Source organism: Colletotrichum abscissum, assembly GCF_030869225.1.
Source record: "Colletotrichum abscissum strain IMI 504890 chromosome Unknown Scaffold_28.1, whole genome shotgun sequence".
Classification (NCBI taxonomy): Eukaryota; Fungi; Ascomycota; class Sordariomycetes; order Glomerellales; family Glomerellaceae; genus Colletotrichum; species Colletotrichum abscissum.
In genome coordinates, this window is record NW_026850187.1 from 618402 (window position 1) to 634535 (window position 16134).

At 50.3% G+C, this 16134-nt stretch overlaps 7 protein-coding genes across 7 annotated transcripts; 4 read left to right on the forward strand and 3 right to left on the reverse strand.

Moving 5' to 3' along the window:
* Positions 1 to 95: 95 nt before the first annotated feature.
* CABS01_10875 (inner membrane transporter yfaV) lies at positions 96 to 1936 on the reverse strand (the record flags this gene model as incomplete). The annotated part of the gene is made up of 8 exons (XM_060544230.1): positions 96 to 252; positions 323 to 394; positions 453 to 764; positions 851 to 1157; positions 1213 to 1319; positions 1369 to 1571; positions 1650 to 1848; positions 1908 to 1936. The coding sequence occupies 8 exons, from the start codon at positions 1934 to 1936 to the stop codon at positions 96 to 98; spliced, it is 1386 nt and encodes a 461-aa protein (XP_060398954.1).
* Positions 1937 to 3009: 1073 nt separating this feature from the next.
* CABS01_10876 (thiol-specific monooxygenase) lies at positions 3010 to 4660 on the forward strand (the record flags this gene model as incomplete). The annotated part of the gene is made up of 2 exons (XM_060544231.1): positions 3010 to 3155; positions 3262 to 4660. The coding sequence occupies 2 exons, from the start codon at positions 3010 to 3012 to the stop codon at positions 4658 to 4660; spliced, it is 1545 nt and encodes a 514-aa protein (XP_060398955.1).
* Positions 4661 to 5890: 1230 nt separating this feature from the next.
* CABS01_10877 (uncharacterized protein) lies at positions 5891 to 10499 on the reverse strand (the record flags this gene model as incomplete). The annotated part of the gene is made up of 14 exons (XM_060544232.1): positions 5891 to 6494; positions 6587 to 6884; positions 6947 to 7119; positions 7192 to 7241; positions 7321 to 7447; positions 7530 to 7711; positions 7788 to 8114; positions 8196 to 8213; positions 8283 to 8419; positions 8486 to 8517; positions 8581 to 9350; positions 9414 to 9475; positions 9552 to 10280; positions 10361 to 10499. 14 exons carry the CDS (start codon positions 10497 to 10499, stop codon positions 5891 to 5893), a joined length of 3648 nt encoding a protein of 1215 aa, XP_060398956.1.
* A 1508-nt stretch (positions 10500 to 12007) lies between these two features.
* CABS01_10878 (uncharacterized protein) lies at positions 12008 to 12682 on the forward strand (the record flags this gene model as incomplete). Its single annotated transcript, XM_060544233.1, has 1 exon — positions 12008 to 12682. One exon carries the CDS (start codon positions 12008 to 12010, stop codon positions 12680 to 12682), a length of 675 nt encoding a protein of 224 aa, XP_060398957.1.
* A 677-nt stretch (positions 12683 to 13359) lies between these two features.
* CABS01_10879 (uncharacterized protein) lies at positions 13360 to 13461 on the forward strand (the record flags this gene model as incomplete). Its single annotated transcript, XM_060544234.1, has 1 exon — positions 13360 to 13461. The coding sequence occupies one exon, from the start codon at positions 13360 to 13362 to the stop codon at positions 13459 to 13461; it is 102 nt and encodes a 33-aa protein (XP_060398958.1).
* Positions 13462 to 13533: 72 nt separating this feature from the next.
* On the forward strand, positions 13534 to 13797 carry CABS01_10880 (uncharacterized protein; the record flags this gene model as incomplete). Its single annotated transcript, XM_060544235.1, has 1 exon — positions 13534 to 13797. One exon carries the CDS (start codon positions 13534 to 13536, stop codon positions 13795 to 13797), a length of 264 nt encoding a protein of 87 aa, XP_060398959.1.
* Positions 13798 to 14418: 621 nt separating this feature from the next.
* CABS01_10881 (uncharacterized protein) lies at positions 14419 to 16129 on the reverse strand (the record flags this gene model as incomplete). The annotated part of the gene is made up of 3 exons (XM_060544236.1): positions 14419 to 15434; positions 15493 to 15822; positions 15886 to 16129. The coding sequence occupies 3 exons, from the start codon at positions 16127 to 16129 to the stop codon at positions 14419 to 14421; spliced, it is 1590 nt and encodes a 529-aa protein (XP_060398960.1).
* Positions 16130 to 16134: the final 5 nt, after the last annotated feature.

The following is a 16134-nucleotide window of genomic DNA, read 5'->3' on the forward strand; positions in this document are numbered from 1 at the left end:
CTCGGGAGGCCCGTCGGACAAGCTCACAAGCGCATATCAAAGGAATTCGAAGGCGTATTTGAGCCTGTTTCGCTATAAATTGCTTTCCAGCCTGTTTATGTCACATAGATCCGCGGAGCTTCACCATCCCGCGGCTTGTGCTTTCCTTCAGCCACCCTTTTGTTGTGAACAGCGTAGAGTACAACCTGGAGAACTGCGAATGCCATTCCCACTGATACCATGATAATCTGTGTTCTCAGACCCGTTTGGTAACTATGATAGATCAGCGATGATCACTGAACAGCCTTGTACTGCCGCAGTGCTGGGAGCTTGAAGTACTCACAATGGGGCATCATTCCCTCGATAATACTGCGTTCCGACCATCAACCCACTGATGGAGAGCATCACCCACATCCTATTCAATATTAGCGTGCCTGAGTTGGGAGCTAGGTCTAAGCAAAATGGCAACCTACGCAATACTAATACTTCTTTCGCCTGGTTCTCTACAGTTGAGTTGCACCCATGAGTTGTTGACAGGGTGATACCCAACCGCGAAGCTGTTCACAGCCGTCCAAAGCCCCCAGCGTGACCACTTGCCCACATGAGGGTGTGCCGTGCGCGCAACGACCAAGACAATCAGATAACAAAACTGAGCTCCTATTACTGAGAATCCACGCTTATTGGTCTTGTCACTGATATAGGCAAAAACGAAGACGACGACCAAAGCGAGTGACGCGCCCACTGCAGCAAGAGCATTGGCCTGGATGCGGTTGAAGCCGAGATTCCTGATCCAACGTGTAAGTCATGGTACAAAAGAAAAAGAAAAACGAAAGCTTTTGAGCAATCCTGAATCATTTTGTCCAACACTCACATAATGATGGTAGGCGTGTAAGTGGTAAGAGGGCTCCAGGTGGAGAAGACGGCAAAGCTGCTCAGAAAATGTGGCCAGCGTTTCCAGTGCAGAATAGTCTTCCATACGAGCTTTGGAGGAATTCGCATTCCTTGAGCGCCGCCACGCTTCTCTTTGTCCTCTACCTCTAGGCGCCTTTGTATGATACTCTTCTCTGAGCCTTTGAATCGGATGAGACCTGGGCTCAACAGCGGATCGGGGGTGTCTGGGGAACCGGGCAGAAGGAACAGTAGCGAAAGCCCAACAAAGATAGTAAACACGCCCTCAACTAGTCTTGATCAGTAAGCTTGAACCATAGATAGAAGTATCGCTGAGGAACCTACCTAGGAAAAGCCACTGCCAGCCACGCAGCCCACGTTCGCCTTCGAGCTTGAGGATGCCAGATGCCAGTATAGGGCTCAAAGCGTTTCCGCTAAACATTCCGAAGAAGCTTTAGAGGGTCAGAATAGATAAAATTTGCTCACTCCAATGTCACTGACAAGATTGCGATGCGTTTGGCTAGTTCTTTCTTCGTGTACCAAGTTGAAAGGGTGTAGCAGGCTCCTGGAATGTAGCCCGCCTCCGCAAGACCAAGCATCATACGCGAAGCCAAGAAACCCTTGCGGTCGACTAGAAATACTTGCATAGTTGCGACGAAACCGAATAGAATTACTTGGCTAGAGATGTACTTGCGCGGCCCAATCTGATTTTCAATCTGTCAGCACCGTGGTCTCTGAAGGAACATAAGAATCATATGTATCAGTACCTAGACCACACTTACCTTTTGCAAGAGCATATTTGAGGGAATTTCTAAGATGACGATTCCCAGGAACATCAACTGATTTCCCAAATTAATTGTGTCCTGATTTACCCCGATGTCATTCGCAAATCCGCCGGTGAGCGCACTTGCAAGATTCATGCGGTCAAGTTGGAAAACAAGCAGGCCCAAGTACAATAGTGGAAGCACCGAGCTATCGATTCTACAGCAGAAATGTCAGCAAACCTTTGTCGGCGAGTCCTCTTCCTGCCATGTGTCAACTTACTTTCGACGAGCTCGTATTTCCTCATGATGCGTCCAGTCAGGCTCTATACCTGGTGTCACTTGCCCTGGCGAGTCAATAGACTGCAGGCTTTCCTGCTTCGACTCACTCATTTTATCGTGTGCATAAGGTGGCAGGATGACTGAAACCTGAAGCTGTTGTCTCTTCTCCCTGCGAAAGGGGTCTGGTCATATTTTCAAAGGCAGATACTTCTCATCGAACCTCTCATTTCGGCATTTGGAGCTCAGAGGCTATCCTTCACGCCATCTTTAGCTTTACGGAACCCCAGGCATATTGAGACTTCGTGTACGAGTGTTACTCCAATCCATCCTTGCATTTCAAAGACCCATTCCGGTGCCATAGTCTTGGGAACGTCACGCAATCGCCCCCAAACCACAGTCTAAGGATGTGCCATGCCGGCAAACTCACTTTGATTCAGTTAGACATCCCGACCGATGGCTGGATGTTGTCGAAGCTTCCCCACTTTTGGTCTGCAGTCTAATGGCTATGACTGCCATCCTACCGAGCACGCAATCTTTCACCATCGCGCCAAGACAAACCCCGAGCTATTTATTCAGTACTTACTGTTATCGGGATTTGAACTTTTAAATGGTGGAAGATAAAGGTAGACAGCGTGAGTCTACAATTTTGACGTGAGATAAGCCCTCTGAAAATCTCATTGAACATGAAAAGTTCCGTTTCTCGTCCTTGGCCTTTTGTGTTTGCTTGTTTGCTTGAATGTTTGGTTCTCCAACATCGGATCCAATCTGCAAAGCTAAAGGCCGTTTGTGTCGTTTATCGGCCAGTGCCCACTTCTACGTAGACAGCAACATTAATAGAAAACAATACGTACAGAGAGGTGGCGGCGACCGACAGAGTAGGGGTTCTGCGGAGTGTGCCATCGATCTACTAGTCCAAGTTTGTAGGATTGAATCCCGGCGAAAAGCTCTGTGTGGGGCTACGGTTCATGGCGAATCCCTCCGATTACCGCTTCACCACTCCTCTTCAATCATAAGACGCCAGGAAAACAGTCTTTGAGTGTCTTTTGGACAAACCTCTGACCATACAGCCACCCAGAACCACCGCTGCAAGTTTATAAAGATGGCGAAAGAAGGGAAGCCCGCCAAGCGCATTGCAGTCATCGGCCTTGGTCCAGCCGGTGCCATCACGATCGATGCTCTTGCCAAAGAGCAGGCATTTGACATTATCCGGGTTTTTGAGCGTCGTGAGGCTCCTGGCGGATGCTGGTGAGTCGAAATAAATCTTTACGTGAGGACTGGATGGAGAATATGGAGCCCTTCAAACATAGTCCATCACAGACCGAGTAGTCACCCGTGTTAACAATATCTACAGGCTAGGTGAAGGGAAACCACCGCCGCTCATTCAATCAGATGAGCTCAAACTTCTCTCCTCCCGAACGGCAGACCTCCAGCTGCCAACAATTCCTTCCAACCTCCCTGCTCAACTGCCTAAGTCGAGCTCCCCGCGGTATTCTGAATCCACAGTCTACCCATACCTTGAAACGAACGTAGACTTCGTCCCTATGCAGTATACTCAAGAACCGTTTCCTACTGAGCAATCCGAACACTCAAGATCACTCCACGGAGAAGACACGCCTTTCAGACACTGGTCCCTAGTTCAGGACTACGTCCGTTCTCTGGTCGACCGAAGGGGCTACGGTGACTTCATCAGCTACAATACTACCGTGGAGCGAGCTGAGAAGGTGCCTGCAGCAAGCGGCTTCGGTGAGGAGTGGAAGTTGACGTTACGCAAAGATGGTGAGAACACTGATTACTGGTGGGAGGAGAGATTCGATGCCGTCATTGTCGCATCCGGGCATTACAGTGTGCCCTATATCCCATCCATTGACGGCCTGCCCGAGTTTTCTAGAGATCGTCCGGGAAGTGTGATTCACAGCAAGCACTTCCGAGGTCGGGACGCATTCAAGGGCAAAAAGGTCGTGGTAGTCGGAGCCTCTGTCTCAGCAGGAGACACTGCATTTGATTTGACCTCTGTGGCTCAAGCACCTGTATACGCTGTGGTGAAGGGACATACGTTCAACGGGTACTTTGGCGATGAGGCTTTCAACCACCCCCTGATCAAGCGGGTCACCTCCATATCTCACATCGAACCGACCACTCGGACTGTTCACTTCGTAGATGGAACGTCTGCTCCTGGTGTAGACGACATCATTTTCGGCACGGGTTATAGTTGGACACTTCCTTTCTTCACGCCGCAGTCCTCCACCTCTTCGACCACGGCCAAGCACACACCAGTTCCTACCCCTCGCAACAACCGCATCCCGAATCTCTATCTCCACACAATTTACACGCCAGATCCCACGATTTTCTTCGTCGGTGCCGTCAACGCAGGCCTCACGTTCAAAATTTTCGAATACCAAGCCGTTCTCGCCGCACGACTGCTCGCAGGCCGCGTCCCATCCTCTCGCCTCCCATCCACGGAAGCTCAGCTCGCTTGGGAAGTAGACCGTATAGCCAAACGCGGCGACGGGCCGAAGTTTGCGCTCGTATTTCCAGACTTTGAAGAGTACTTTGAGGAGTTGAGAAGAATCGCTGGTCCACCCACGGCAGACGGAAAAGGACGAGAGCTGCTGCCTTTCAATAAGTTCTGGTTTGAACGGTTTATGCAAGGTCACGAGCGTCGAAAGGATATGTGGAGGAGGTTGAACGCACAAGCGAGGGAGACACTAGGAGTGAGAGGTTCTGACGGGAGTTTACGCCCAAAGTTGTGACGATATTGGAGCTTTGCAGAGGTCTAGATTAGGGTTTTCAAGTTATTCTGTGTCCCAGTAAATTTTGTGCATCAAGAATTGTTTAAAATGTTCTGTGGCAAACTACTTTTCTGCAAGCGAGCAACGTCTTTTGGCTTAGCCGACGGACTGACGGAGAATCTCAAGCGTCCTCCTGCTTCCATTGAGGTATTGTGTTTCAGCATTTCCGTCATGCCGGAGCCTGTGGGTATGTCGAAAGACGGACCCTGCTTTGGTGTCTTCGGCGTGTGCGACTTTGACGCTAATTACCGCCTTGCGATCTGCAGCTGCCTTCTTGGTTAGCCTGACGATCCAATTCAATATTTCCGTATGTTCCTCTCCACGTGTCAACTACGTGGACTGTAATCGTTCTGCGGACTTTTGCGTTCGAAGTCAGCATGCAATCCCTCTGGCATCCGCATATGCACCCATCCACACATACAGCCTTTGTGGCGTGCGATTAGCAGCCGGATTTAGTATTCATTGCGAATTCAATTGTGTTTATTCTCTGCAAGATATGCTTGCTTGATCGCAGTAGTAAAAGTGCGTTTATGTGAGTGAAAGTACGAGTGAGGGTACTTCTGAGTGAATTCAGTCGCGAGTGGAGAGTGGGACTGAGGCTGAGACTGAAAGGAGCAGTAAGACTAAGAGATATCACAAGACATCGGACGAAACATAACGACCACCCGAGTGAATCTTGTAGACAGTGTCTTATCCACCTAGGAGGTACTCATATCAGATTTCTTCAATCGGCGTAACATGAATCATTCCAATAATCACTTTGCGATGCACGTTGCAGCCTCTCATTAGGTCGCAGCTTGCAGGATAGGAGCATCGCTATTCGGGCCAGTAGTCACAGAGGAATCTTTCTATCTCTAAGTCATGTTTTATCGTTTCTATTTGTTTAGATCCGCAGTACATGCTGGAAGAAACGATATCAAGCAACCATAGAGTGTAGACTGGGTCTCCCAGGCCGAATATTAGAGCCAAGGTCAGAAGAAGGATGTCATTCAAGATAAATGCCTATTTAACAATGCAGTCCTCTCCAACGTGGTCATTCCCAACAACAACGTACCGTGCTTAGAAGGTTTTTGATGCACAGCTATGAGACAACTAACGCAAATAGGAAATATGTTTAATAACTAATAGACAAGATAATATGTTGGCTTCTTAGGGAAACAACTTCTGAAAGAAAAAACACCGAGCAGAATCCTACCAAGTGCACCTAATCCTTGGCTTATAATTTGACAAGCCGCAATGAAACACCTCGTCATACTGAGAATCCTGGCGGCATCGAATGCCGCTAACGCCCGGGCACTGCATCTTACCTGGCTCATCCTGGGAACCAGAGTACACACATCCTTCGACACCATGAACATCAAACTCGCCGAGATTCGTGGGGAATTTTGGGTTCGATGAAGTGGTGGCCGCCGCGAAGGCACCCTTGGGCTCATCATCACAGATATCAATAGTGCTCCCTGTTGCGGACTCGTAAATGATCCAAGAACGAGCCAAAACCGACTCAGTGAACGTCTCCCTGAGGCCAATGAAGACGACGTTTGGACGGGGATGGTCGCCGAGCTGGGTACAACTGTTCAGCCAGGCGGCAATAGCGCCATTTGTGCGGTCGATGGCGACGTAGCTGGCCCGACCTGTGTTCTGAAGGATGGCGTACCTCACATCACTTCCAGACACCCCGACGCCGCCGGCGATCTCAGGCTGTTCGAGCCAGGTCGGCTGATTGGGATAATTGTTGAGCCAGACCCCAGCGGCGCCATCGCGAGCACATGTCCAGACATAGTCGGCCTTTCCATCACTAAAATTCTTCATGTTAGTGAATGATCTCAAGAGTGTGGAAGAAGCAGGCGTGCAGAGCATGGAAAGAGTCAGTGGCGGACATGAACTAACCCATTAATGTCAACAAAGTCAATTTCTTCAGGTCTCTGCCCAATACCTGAAGCGTCAGCCTCCGGCAGTGGTCTCCAACTTGATGGCGGCTTGTTAGTTTCCCAGACGTTTCTGTAAATTGTTATTCCACCATTCGACTTGAGAAATATGTAATCATCATAGCCGTCGCCATCGATATCAGCGAAGCGCACATTCGCGCCGGGTCCCAGGCCGGTGGCGATCGATCCGACAGGGTCCCAAAGCCACTTCTCTGCCTTGGATTCATCGGGCCCCTTGTTCAAATACGCGTGTAGTTCTCCTGTTCTCGGGTCAAGGACCAAAAATCGTCTTTTCCATCACTTTTTGGAATGTTAGTTTGACTTGAATACCATAGCCGTATTGCAATTAAACACAAGGAAGCACAAAACTTGCCCATTAATGTCTCCAAGTGAACAGTGTTTCCTGGACCAGCTCCTGACGCGATTGGATTTCCATTGTTGACTGGACTCCATAACCACCCCAGAGCATCATCATCATTGGGACCCTTATTCAAGCTTAAACCTTAAGGTCAGTCAAATTCAGTCATTGATAGCCACAGGTGACCAAATTGGATAGATGAAACTCACAAAACGGTCGGTGCCCCGGTGTCTGGATGAAGCCAAACATAGTCTTCAATCTGTAAGATAGTGAGCCAAGATTGGGTTCTAGTTTCAGTGACTATCGTTTCGGAAGAGGATAGACAAGGGAAAACTAACCCCATCGCCGTCAATATCGGCAAATCGAATGCCATCGATGGCCATGGATGTGTCGGCATCACCCTGATTATACCACAGCCAGATAGCCCCGTTGTCGTCAATGTATGCGTAGTCATCTTTGCCGTCTCTGGGACCAGGACAAGAGAAGTCAGCAAAGATGGCCAGCTTCGTCGAGTCGAATGAAGCAGTATCAACTCAGTGCAACTCACCCATCCATGTCAGCCAGTCTAATGTTCTTCGGATCTTGCGTGATACCATCTGCAATCGTTTTCGCCTGCCCCTGATTGACGTAAAGTGGCACTCCTTCTCTTCTGGTTGGCTGGTTCAAAAAGCCTGTGAGACCTGCCTGGGCGTCCCGAATGAGGTAGTCGTCGCGGCCATCGCCATCCACCTAATTACAGGCCGTGTTCGTTAGTCCGTGAGAGAAAAGCACAAAGGAGTGAGGAAATAACCCGTGTAGAACTTACGTCGGCGAACACAAGATTTGAGATATCAGATGTGCCACCAGTAGCAATGCCCCCTTGAAAATAGAAGACCACATCTTGCCCTCCTGCAGTCCCTGTGTTCATCCAATGGGAGAGAGACCCAGCAGCTCCAATATACACGTAGTCCGCGCGACCATCGCCGTTGATGTCCGGGAATCGGAGTGTGGCCCAGTTAGCATGAGGAACACCAGATGCTATTTGACCTCCGTCAATAAACTTCCATCCATTGACCCAGGACTCGTCTGCTCCATAGTTCCACCAGATCTTCACTGCTCCATTTTGCGGGTTGACGATCATGTAATCCTCGAGCTAGTTATAAGTTTGGTTAGCAGAGGTTGATTTAGGACGCATAAAGAGACATAAGTGAGTCTGATTAGATTGGAAACATACGCCATCACCGTTCATATCCTATAAGCCGTTAGCGAATCTTCATTTTTGAGGCTAGTTGCAAGAAAGAATTCGTCATGAATGACATACCGCCAAGAAAACAGACTCTGCAACACCGGCACCACTGCCGATGATGCTATTGTTCGTCCCTGCTGGAGACCACGGGGCGGGAAGGTTGTTGATCCAACATCGTATCTCTCCATTTTCAGGATTGAGCCATATGTAGTCTGTACGAAACGATTGTCAAGTCAGACAGAGCCCAAAGCGTCTCTTGAACGGCAGCAGTGACTTACCTGCTTTCCCATCTCCATTCATATCATGCAGTCTGCGAGAGCTCAACGGTCAATTAAACACTCCAGCGAGAAGTTTTGATGGTCCAGTGACATACCGAACGAATTTGGAGTCTAATTTGAGTCCATCAGCGACTTTGCCCGCTTCGATCCAGTTTTTGCGATATTGCCAGCCGCCAGCTTTTCCAAAGCCGGATGCGATCATGCCTGTGGCTCGCCACACTGGCCCGCCCTTGCAAGTGCGCTCCCCGCCGCTCCCGCCGAGAAGAGCAGCCGTCCGAACGCTGCTTCTCGAGCTCACCTGGATCGGGTTGATTCCCCAGCTCGGAGACGGGATAGCCCCATCTAAGCCGCCGTTCGCATCGATGCCGGGTAGTGTCGGTTGGTCTGGGTCGTCGCCCACAGGTTGGCGGATCCAATCGGAAGGGATCTGAGAGATGAAGTCATACCAGTAATCGCCAAAGTCCCGGTAGCCTTGATTTGTTGGGTGAATGCAGTCCCGAAGAGATCCTGTAGGGAAAGTAGTGAAATCGACCGCGAGAACGTGCTTGCCAATGGCTCGACGAGACTGCACGATGCCCGGAATGAGAGCCTGGTACTGAGCTGTATTCACCTGCTGGGCTTCTTCACAAGTACTGATGATCATAGCCACAAGGACGACGGCGTCCGGGCAAGCGTCCACAATCTGATCGATAAGCTTGCCAAGCCGACTAGCCGCTCTGCTCGGATCATTGCCTTGCTTAGCAATATTAAGGTTAGGATTCATGTCGTTTGTGCCGGCGTGCACAAGGATAATATTCGGCCGTTGCTCTAATGAGCTGCTAACGTGTTCCGAGATGTACTGGATCGTCTGGCCTGACCATGCAGCCTGTTGATGAGATTTCGTTCAGCAAGGCTCAGTGTTTGGAGGTTCCCAAGTTTCGTGGCTTACAAAATATCCACCAGACATCGTGCCTCCAGCAGACTCAGTCCCCACGAAGACAACTTCATCCTCTGGTGATAGTGAATTCGGTTGTCAGCAAACAACGTCGTAAGACAGTATGTGAAGTAGCCAGGGGTAGTTACTTACTTGACAAGTCTTGTTGCAGCTTTAGTCTGTAGCCGTTACCGTCGCCTCCATCCCTCTCGCTGAGGAATCCAACAGTGATGGAGTCTCCCACGCCGAGAATGCGTAGCTTGGTCCCTGGCTTGACCGCCTGACCTGGAGCTACACCTTTGAAGGTCAACTTGTCACCAATTTCTGTACCAGCCCAGGTTCTGTATTTTTTCAAGTACTCCTGCGGCAAATCGGCCTCAGTTACGACATCAGCTCCGAGGAAGAGCTCTTCGGCATCAGCACCCGCTTCTATCTCCTCGCCAGAGGGACACTGGGGGTCCCATGTCAGATCACCCACAGCGGTGGAATTAATGATGGTGACCGTTCCGTCGGAATGCATGGTAAAAAGATCACCAACTGTAAACGCGGGTTCGACTCCTTCCGTGGGTGGGCTCGAGGGGGGTTCTGGGGCGAGAGGTAGGTGAGGATAAACATTTCCTAGCGCCTTTTGCACATATCTTGCCATGGCATACAACGTCAGATTCTCGCAGCTCTGGGCGATCCAATGGCCTGTGTTGTATTTGTATCTCGCAAGAGTCTTTGCCATCTTCGGGCTGTAGATCTGCAGAAGCTGGTAGGCAGGTGGAGACTCCCCTTCCTTTGGTACCCACATCTTGAGGTCTGTAACGTGGGTATTGGAGCCGTACTGATTGGCTTTGGACACCCAGTCAATGTGTAAAAGCTCATGGATCCATGTCCTGGCTATCACACACCTAAGTTAGGAAAAGGATAAAGATCATTGAAGGAGATTCATTGTTATAGCAAGCTGCACTGTAACTCACCTTTGTTGGGTAGGTAGTTATCGAGATTCGCGTACCACAGAGGCCCAAGGCTCTTGTCGTTTCCGTTCTTGATCACATCGCTTAAATCACCTTGGGCGAAGTAACGAGGACAGAAGTTGATTCGTGCAATCCCGTACATAGGATCATAATTGGTTGTGTACGCCACTTTCGTTGATCGGCTGTTACACGGGCATCTCTTGCTTGGGTCATCGCAACGGACATGAAGGCGCCACGCAAACGGATCGAACACGTATCCAGGCTGGATTGTGGCCAAATTTCGGAAGATCTGTGAGGAATCATTGGCGCCAGTCTTCAGAACTAAGGATCAGGATGATAGCTTATCTTTTATGGAATCTTGCTTGGCCTAATTTAAAGAAGGGGGTCCAAGGTATTCGACGGCCGCTGCTTCATTAAAGTTCATTATGGAAGCCTCTAAGTACAGCAAATTCATGATCTTCCAGGACTGCTACCAGCCAGAATAAATCATGGATATCTCTTTCTCATCACATCCGTTCCAGCCAACAAGTCTGGTTGAGAAATCGGTAATATTGCCGTCAAATAGGGACATGTCGTACTCACGCGTTGCTAGAGCATCGTAGAAATGATTTTCAGCCTCAGCAACGGTCAGATCCCGATATTCGAGGGGGGTTAGGTGAAGAGCTGCCGCTATCACAGCAGTAGCTAAAGAATAGCCGCAAAGGGCAATTCTTGCTGGGTGGGCTACCATCATCGTTCTAACGGATTTCGGGAATTAAAACTGAACAGAGCACACGAGTATTCTGAGAAACGCACTTGGTTCACGTGGGAAGCCACAGTCAGTCATAACATCAAGTTGATCATGGTTTTATACATAAAATCGTGGTAACCTCTCCGACGCCCATGTCCTGTCCAGCATAAGGAAACTTCTCTTTTCCTTAGCCGCCGTCACCGCTCGTATCGGCATCATTTCTCTATCGAGTACAGGGTCACTTAAATCTAATCCTTAGTACTACTAACGCCCATGTTTGAGATATTGGCGCGAAACTTCCAGTTGTGCGAACGGATTGATCGGTAATAGCGAAAGAAGCAGAAAGTCTCATGATTCATCCTTTATACGGGGCTCATGCAGGCTGTGGTTATGGATGTAGAGAAAAGCCTCATCAAACACCCCAGCATTTTAAGACTTTTGTCATGGGCATCAACCAACCCAAAATATAACATGCTCGTGTCCTAAAGCGTTAATTCGTTATTAAGAAAGGCAACATCATTGTTGGAGCTATAGACTCTTGACATTGCAGGGGTTGTCTAGCTCGTGTTGACAACCAACAGACATTTCAGAACCAACAACCGCTAAAGACCAGCTTGGCAAGCCTGACACCCGCCAGTAAAGGTCTAGCTTTGTGGGCGGCTCATGTTCAAGTGCCAACCTACCCAACAGGTTCCGCTCTTAGCTAACTCCTTCCTAATAAAGTCATCGCTGGGACATGGTGAGCCGCCCGCAGCGCGTTGAACAACGATTTGCATGCTAATTATGTCAGCAGAGTCTAATTCTATTACCCCACAGTCAAAATGCCAACAGGCAACCGCAACCACACACCATTCTACTTGGATCTGAACACATCCTTTTCAACATGATAATCTCGCCATCCATTTTTTTTTGCCGTAATCATGTTCTTTGCGGGGAGCCTATTCAGGTCCTCCGCAGCTGCGGCGAGTCAACCAGGCTTGGCCTCCATGCGGACCAACAACATCCCCGACTTTGAGGTTACGGATGATGATGCCGGCGATGACCCTGAGAGCTTCCAGATGGAGCCTTCTATTGATAATGCACGATTTCGTTCCAACTTCTATCCATCCTACACGATGGTTTATGGGTGGCCTAGCACTGGAGGCTTCTATATGTTGCAATGCGACGGCGTAGACCTCGAGTTCCTTGGCGTTGACCGCCTCGTCCCAACACCGCGGAGCGATGATCCAGCGGAGGATACTCACTGTATCAACATGCGCAAACTCGGTGCCAAGTTTTACCAAAGCGATTGGGATTACTATCTCAAGACCACCACACACGAGGATCTTCAGGATCGCTATCAAAAAGCGATGGAGCTTGGCAAAGATAATTTCTTCGCGGCTGAAGAGGCCAATAAGGCCGCCGAGAAGTTCATCAAGGTTTTTGGATGGCCGACAACCGGTGGAGTCTGGGCATTGAAGGTGTCCACGGACAAAGTCCACTCGTTTGGCATCAGAAACGCCTTCACGATGGACGAAAAGTGTCGGGCGATTGAGATGATGGGGGGAGTCTTTTATGCCGACCCAAACGAGTGCCCAGATTTGGACCTTGTATAGTCAAAGCTGGACTCGAGCACATTCGATATTTTGGGTTGGAACTGGTCGGTAGATGCTTTGCCCGTGCAGCAGATCAAGCCCTCCGTCGATTGCTTTAAGTACTTCATTCTTCTACTGAATTAAGAATATGACTCGTTCGATACAACAAGATTAATTCCAAGTGCACTGCGATAGCACCAGCCATGTTTCATCGCTCGGGCAACCCTTCGTAGTACTCGTGGTAGCATTTTGAGATTGCCTCAACTCTCGAAGACTGAGCTCACTGGGAATATAACTTTATCAGAAGTGGAAGCCAAGGACGGACGAATAACATTGGGTTCGGGCGTTTGTACTTGAGGAAAGGCTGAACTCACAAGTGTAAATAATAGCTAGCCTTCCCAGATCGACAGCTACTGGTAAGCTCAATGTCCACACCATCCTCTCGTCTTAATCTGAGAAGCCAACATCATCACGTGCACGCTACCTTCTATCTTATTATCCGGATTGTTATAACAACTATCTTAGATTTCTCGTTGCTTTAAAGCCTAAAACCCACGTGGCCTCACTTTCGTACCCGGAATCCCCGAAACCCTTATTTCGAAAAACACTCGACCATCTCGAGACCATGAAGCCTTCCGCGCTCCTCCTCTTTGCCACCCTTATCTCGCCCGTGTAGCACTCGCCACCATAGCTGAAAAATGTGGAAGCCTCGGGGGGTTACATACACTGCCGCCTCCCTCGACACCAGCGGCGTCGACGCCGTCCAGGTTCGCGGCTTCGTGAAGCACCCCTTGGCCTGAACCCTCGATCCGGGCAAGCCGTCGGACCCCGCCGGCAGACGCAGACGCAAGGCGCAGGGACTACGGACGAGCATGAGGAGGGAATCCTTACCGTTAGCTGCTCGTGGTGGCATCATCGCGGCTGGCACAATAGCTGTGACGTCGATCCTGGCGAGTATGGGTGCTCGAGGGGATCATGCTACAAGGCGTGCGGTGGCAATGGGCGGTAGTGCTAGACTGCGAGGAACCGGGGGTTCGGATCACGAAATATGTGCGACCCGAAGTCTGATTGTGCGAGTTTGGACGATGTCGGGTGTGTTAAAGGGTGCAAGGCTTATGGTTGCAAGTGATAGTTGAAACGTTCTTTGGTTTGTCGCGGTCTCGCCTTGACTTCGCATGCTTTCCGCCACATTTCGAACTTTGATTTAGCAAGCTTAACATCATCGATAATTCGACAATGGTATTACATTTCGAGTCTCCGTTCTGAGTGCAGACAGGTCGATTCTCGTGGATAGTAGTGGCGTTTGTCCGTGCATGTAATGATCATGCACCCTTCCGCAAACCTCCTCGAATCCATCAGCTTGTCAAGTCTTCATGTCAGACGTGTCACAACTCAAAATCTGACGACTGGTTAGTGCACAGCATTAAAGTATAGGAATTACCTCACAGATACCCAGCATCATTCAAATACTGTACTCCCCACAGGACCAGGTCTGGTCGTATGAAAGGATTCAATGGCAGAGAGCAACAAACATGTCTTGACTAGAAAGGCATATTCGATGATGTGCGCGTGCAAGTCCATGACTTCGCAAGGGTAGTCATCTCCGTATTCAGAGTGTTAGTCTTTCCGTTATTTTGGAGACTTCTCTACCGGGCTACTTTCTACATGATCCGGAACAACTCATGAGGTTGGTAAAATTACTCGATACCCTGTCACGACCAAGAAATAGAACTAAGAGTCCAAGATACCGCTGACACCTACTCAGGTCGCTCATGTACCGTTACCCTCAACCCCTTGGAATCCTCCGGCATCACAGGAACCACGGTATCGCTCGTGATCACGAGATCAGCAGCGGTCGTCTCAAAGAGCTTCAAGGTTCCGACATCATCTTTCCCTTGAACCTCCTCCGACCCATAAACCCTGAATAGTGCCGCCAGAGTGAGGTAGAGCTCCGCATATGCCAGATTGATACCTAGGCAAGCTCTGCCACCCTTGCCGAAGGACACTAGATAGCGGTCCAGCAAGGGGTCGTTAACCCAGCGCTCAGGCTTGAAGGTGTGAGAGTCAGGGAAGACACGCTCATCGTGGTGCACCAGGTTGCTGGTCATACTGAGGGGAGTACCGGGAGGTATACGCCATTCGCGATCGCCGGCGCGGTATACGAGCGTCTCGTCCGGGCAGATGCGGTGCAGCCGGTGCGAGATGGCATGGCTGAGACGGACGCCCTCCTGCACCACGCCCGTCAGGAAGGGAAGACGCTCGAGCACGAGCAAGCTGAGGGGCTGCGATGGATCGGGGATCGCGGCCTCGAGCTCGGCTTTGAGGCGCGAGAGTATTTCGGGCGTGGCAAGGACGAAGTACGTCGAGACGCCGAGCGCCCAGGCCGTAGTGATGGTGCCCGCCGCGACGACGACTTCGCCCTCCTGCCAGAGCCGGTCCGTGGACTTGTCGTAGTCGGAGAGCTTGCTGTTTAGGATCTCGTGGAAGATGGTGCGGCGCGTCTTGTCGTACGCGTGCATTTGGTGGGCTTGAGTGATGTCGGCCACCTGTTTCTTCACACTGGTCTGAAGCTGGGAGTAGGCGCCCATGGCCGGGCTCAGCTTGAGCAGCAGGGAGTCTGGCAGCTTGCGCAGCAGGTCCATCAGCGAGGGAAAGTGCTTCAGAACATGGCCGGCTTTGCCGCCCTGAAGCATGGCATCTCTGAATGATGGATCAAAGTCAGCGGCCTGGAGTCGGTTCTCGCTTTTTCCAAAAGCATAGTCCTCCACGATATCTGAAGATTTGGTCTTAGTACGCAAATCCTTTCTCGGCATTTGTTTGAGGGTTCTGACCGTTGGTAAGTGCAGCATAGGCATCATCAAGCTTCAGAGGGGCTCCGGACTGGGCAAACTCGCGGAGGCGTCCGAGGAGGATTCCCATGTTCCGGTCCACCAGTGGTTGCAGAGCGCGAACGCTTTGCTTGGAGAAGTACGGCGACAGCGCCGCCCTGCGGATGCGGTGCTCATCGTGGCCAAGAGTACCGATCAAGCTCTCGTCGACGCCGAAAGACCGGGTGATCCAGTCCCATTTGTCACGCTTGCGTCCGCTGCCAGCGTAGATGGTGTTGTAAAAGTCCGGATCCGCGATGTGAATCTCGTCGGGATTGATACGGACTATAGGGCCTGGTTGGGTATTAGTTCAATTTGACTCCTTTGATTGTCATGTTGGCAAAGATGAACACCGACCATACTGCTTGTGCAATCTACCAATTTTGAAGGTGTACTCGGGCTCGGCAACTACATCGTACCAGAATTCATACCAGTATGTCCATGCTGCTAGCTTTGGGCCCGGAAAGTGAGAGATTGGACTGAGGAAAAGGCGGCAAACAGTAAGGTAGAGAAAGTAGATGATAGGGAACACGATCAGAGCCGCTGCCGCCAGCACCCCCAATGGCCTGGCCGTCTCGACAGGAACGACGAATATCGACATGTCGG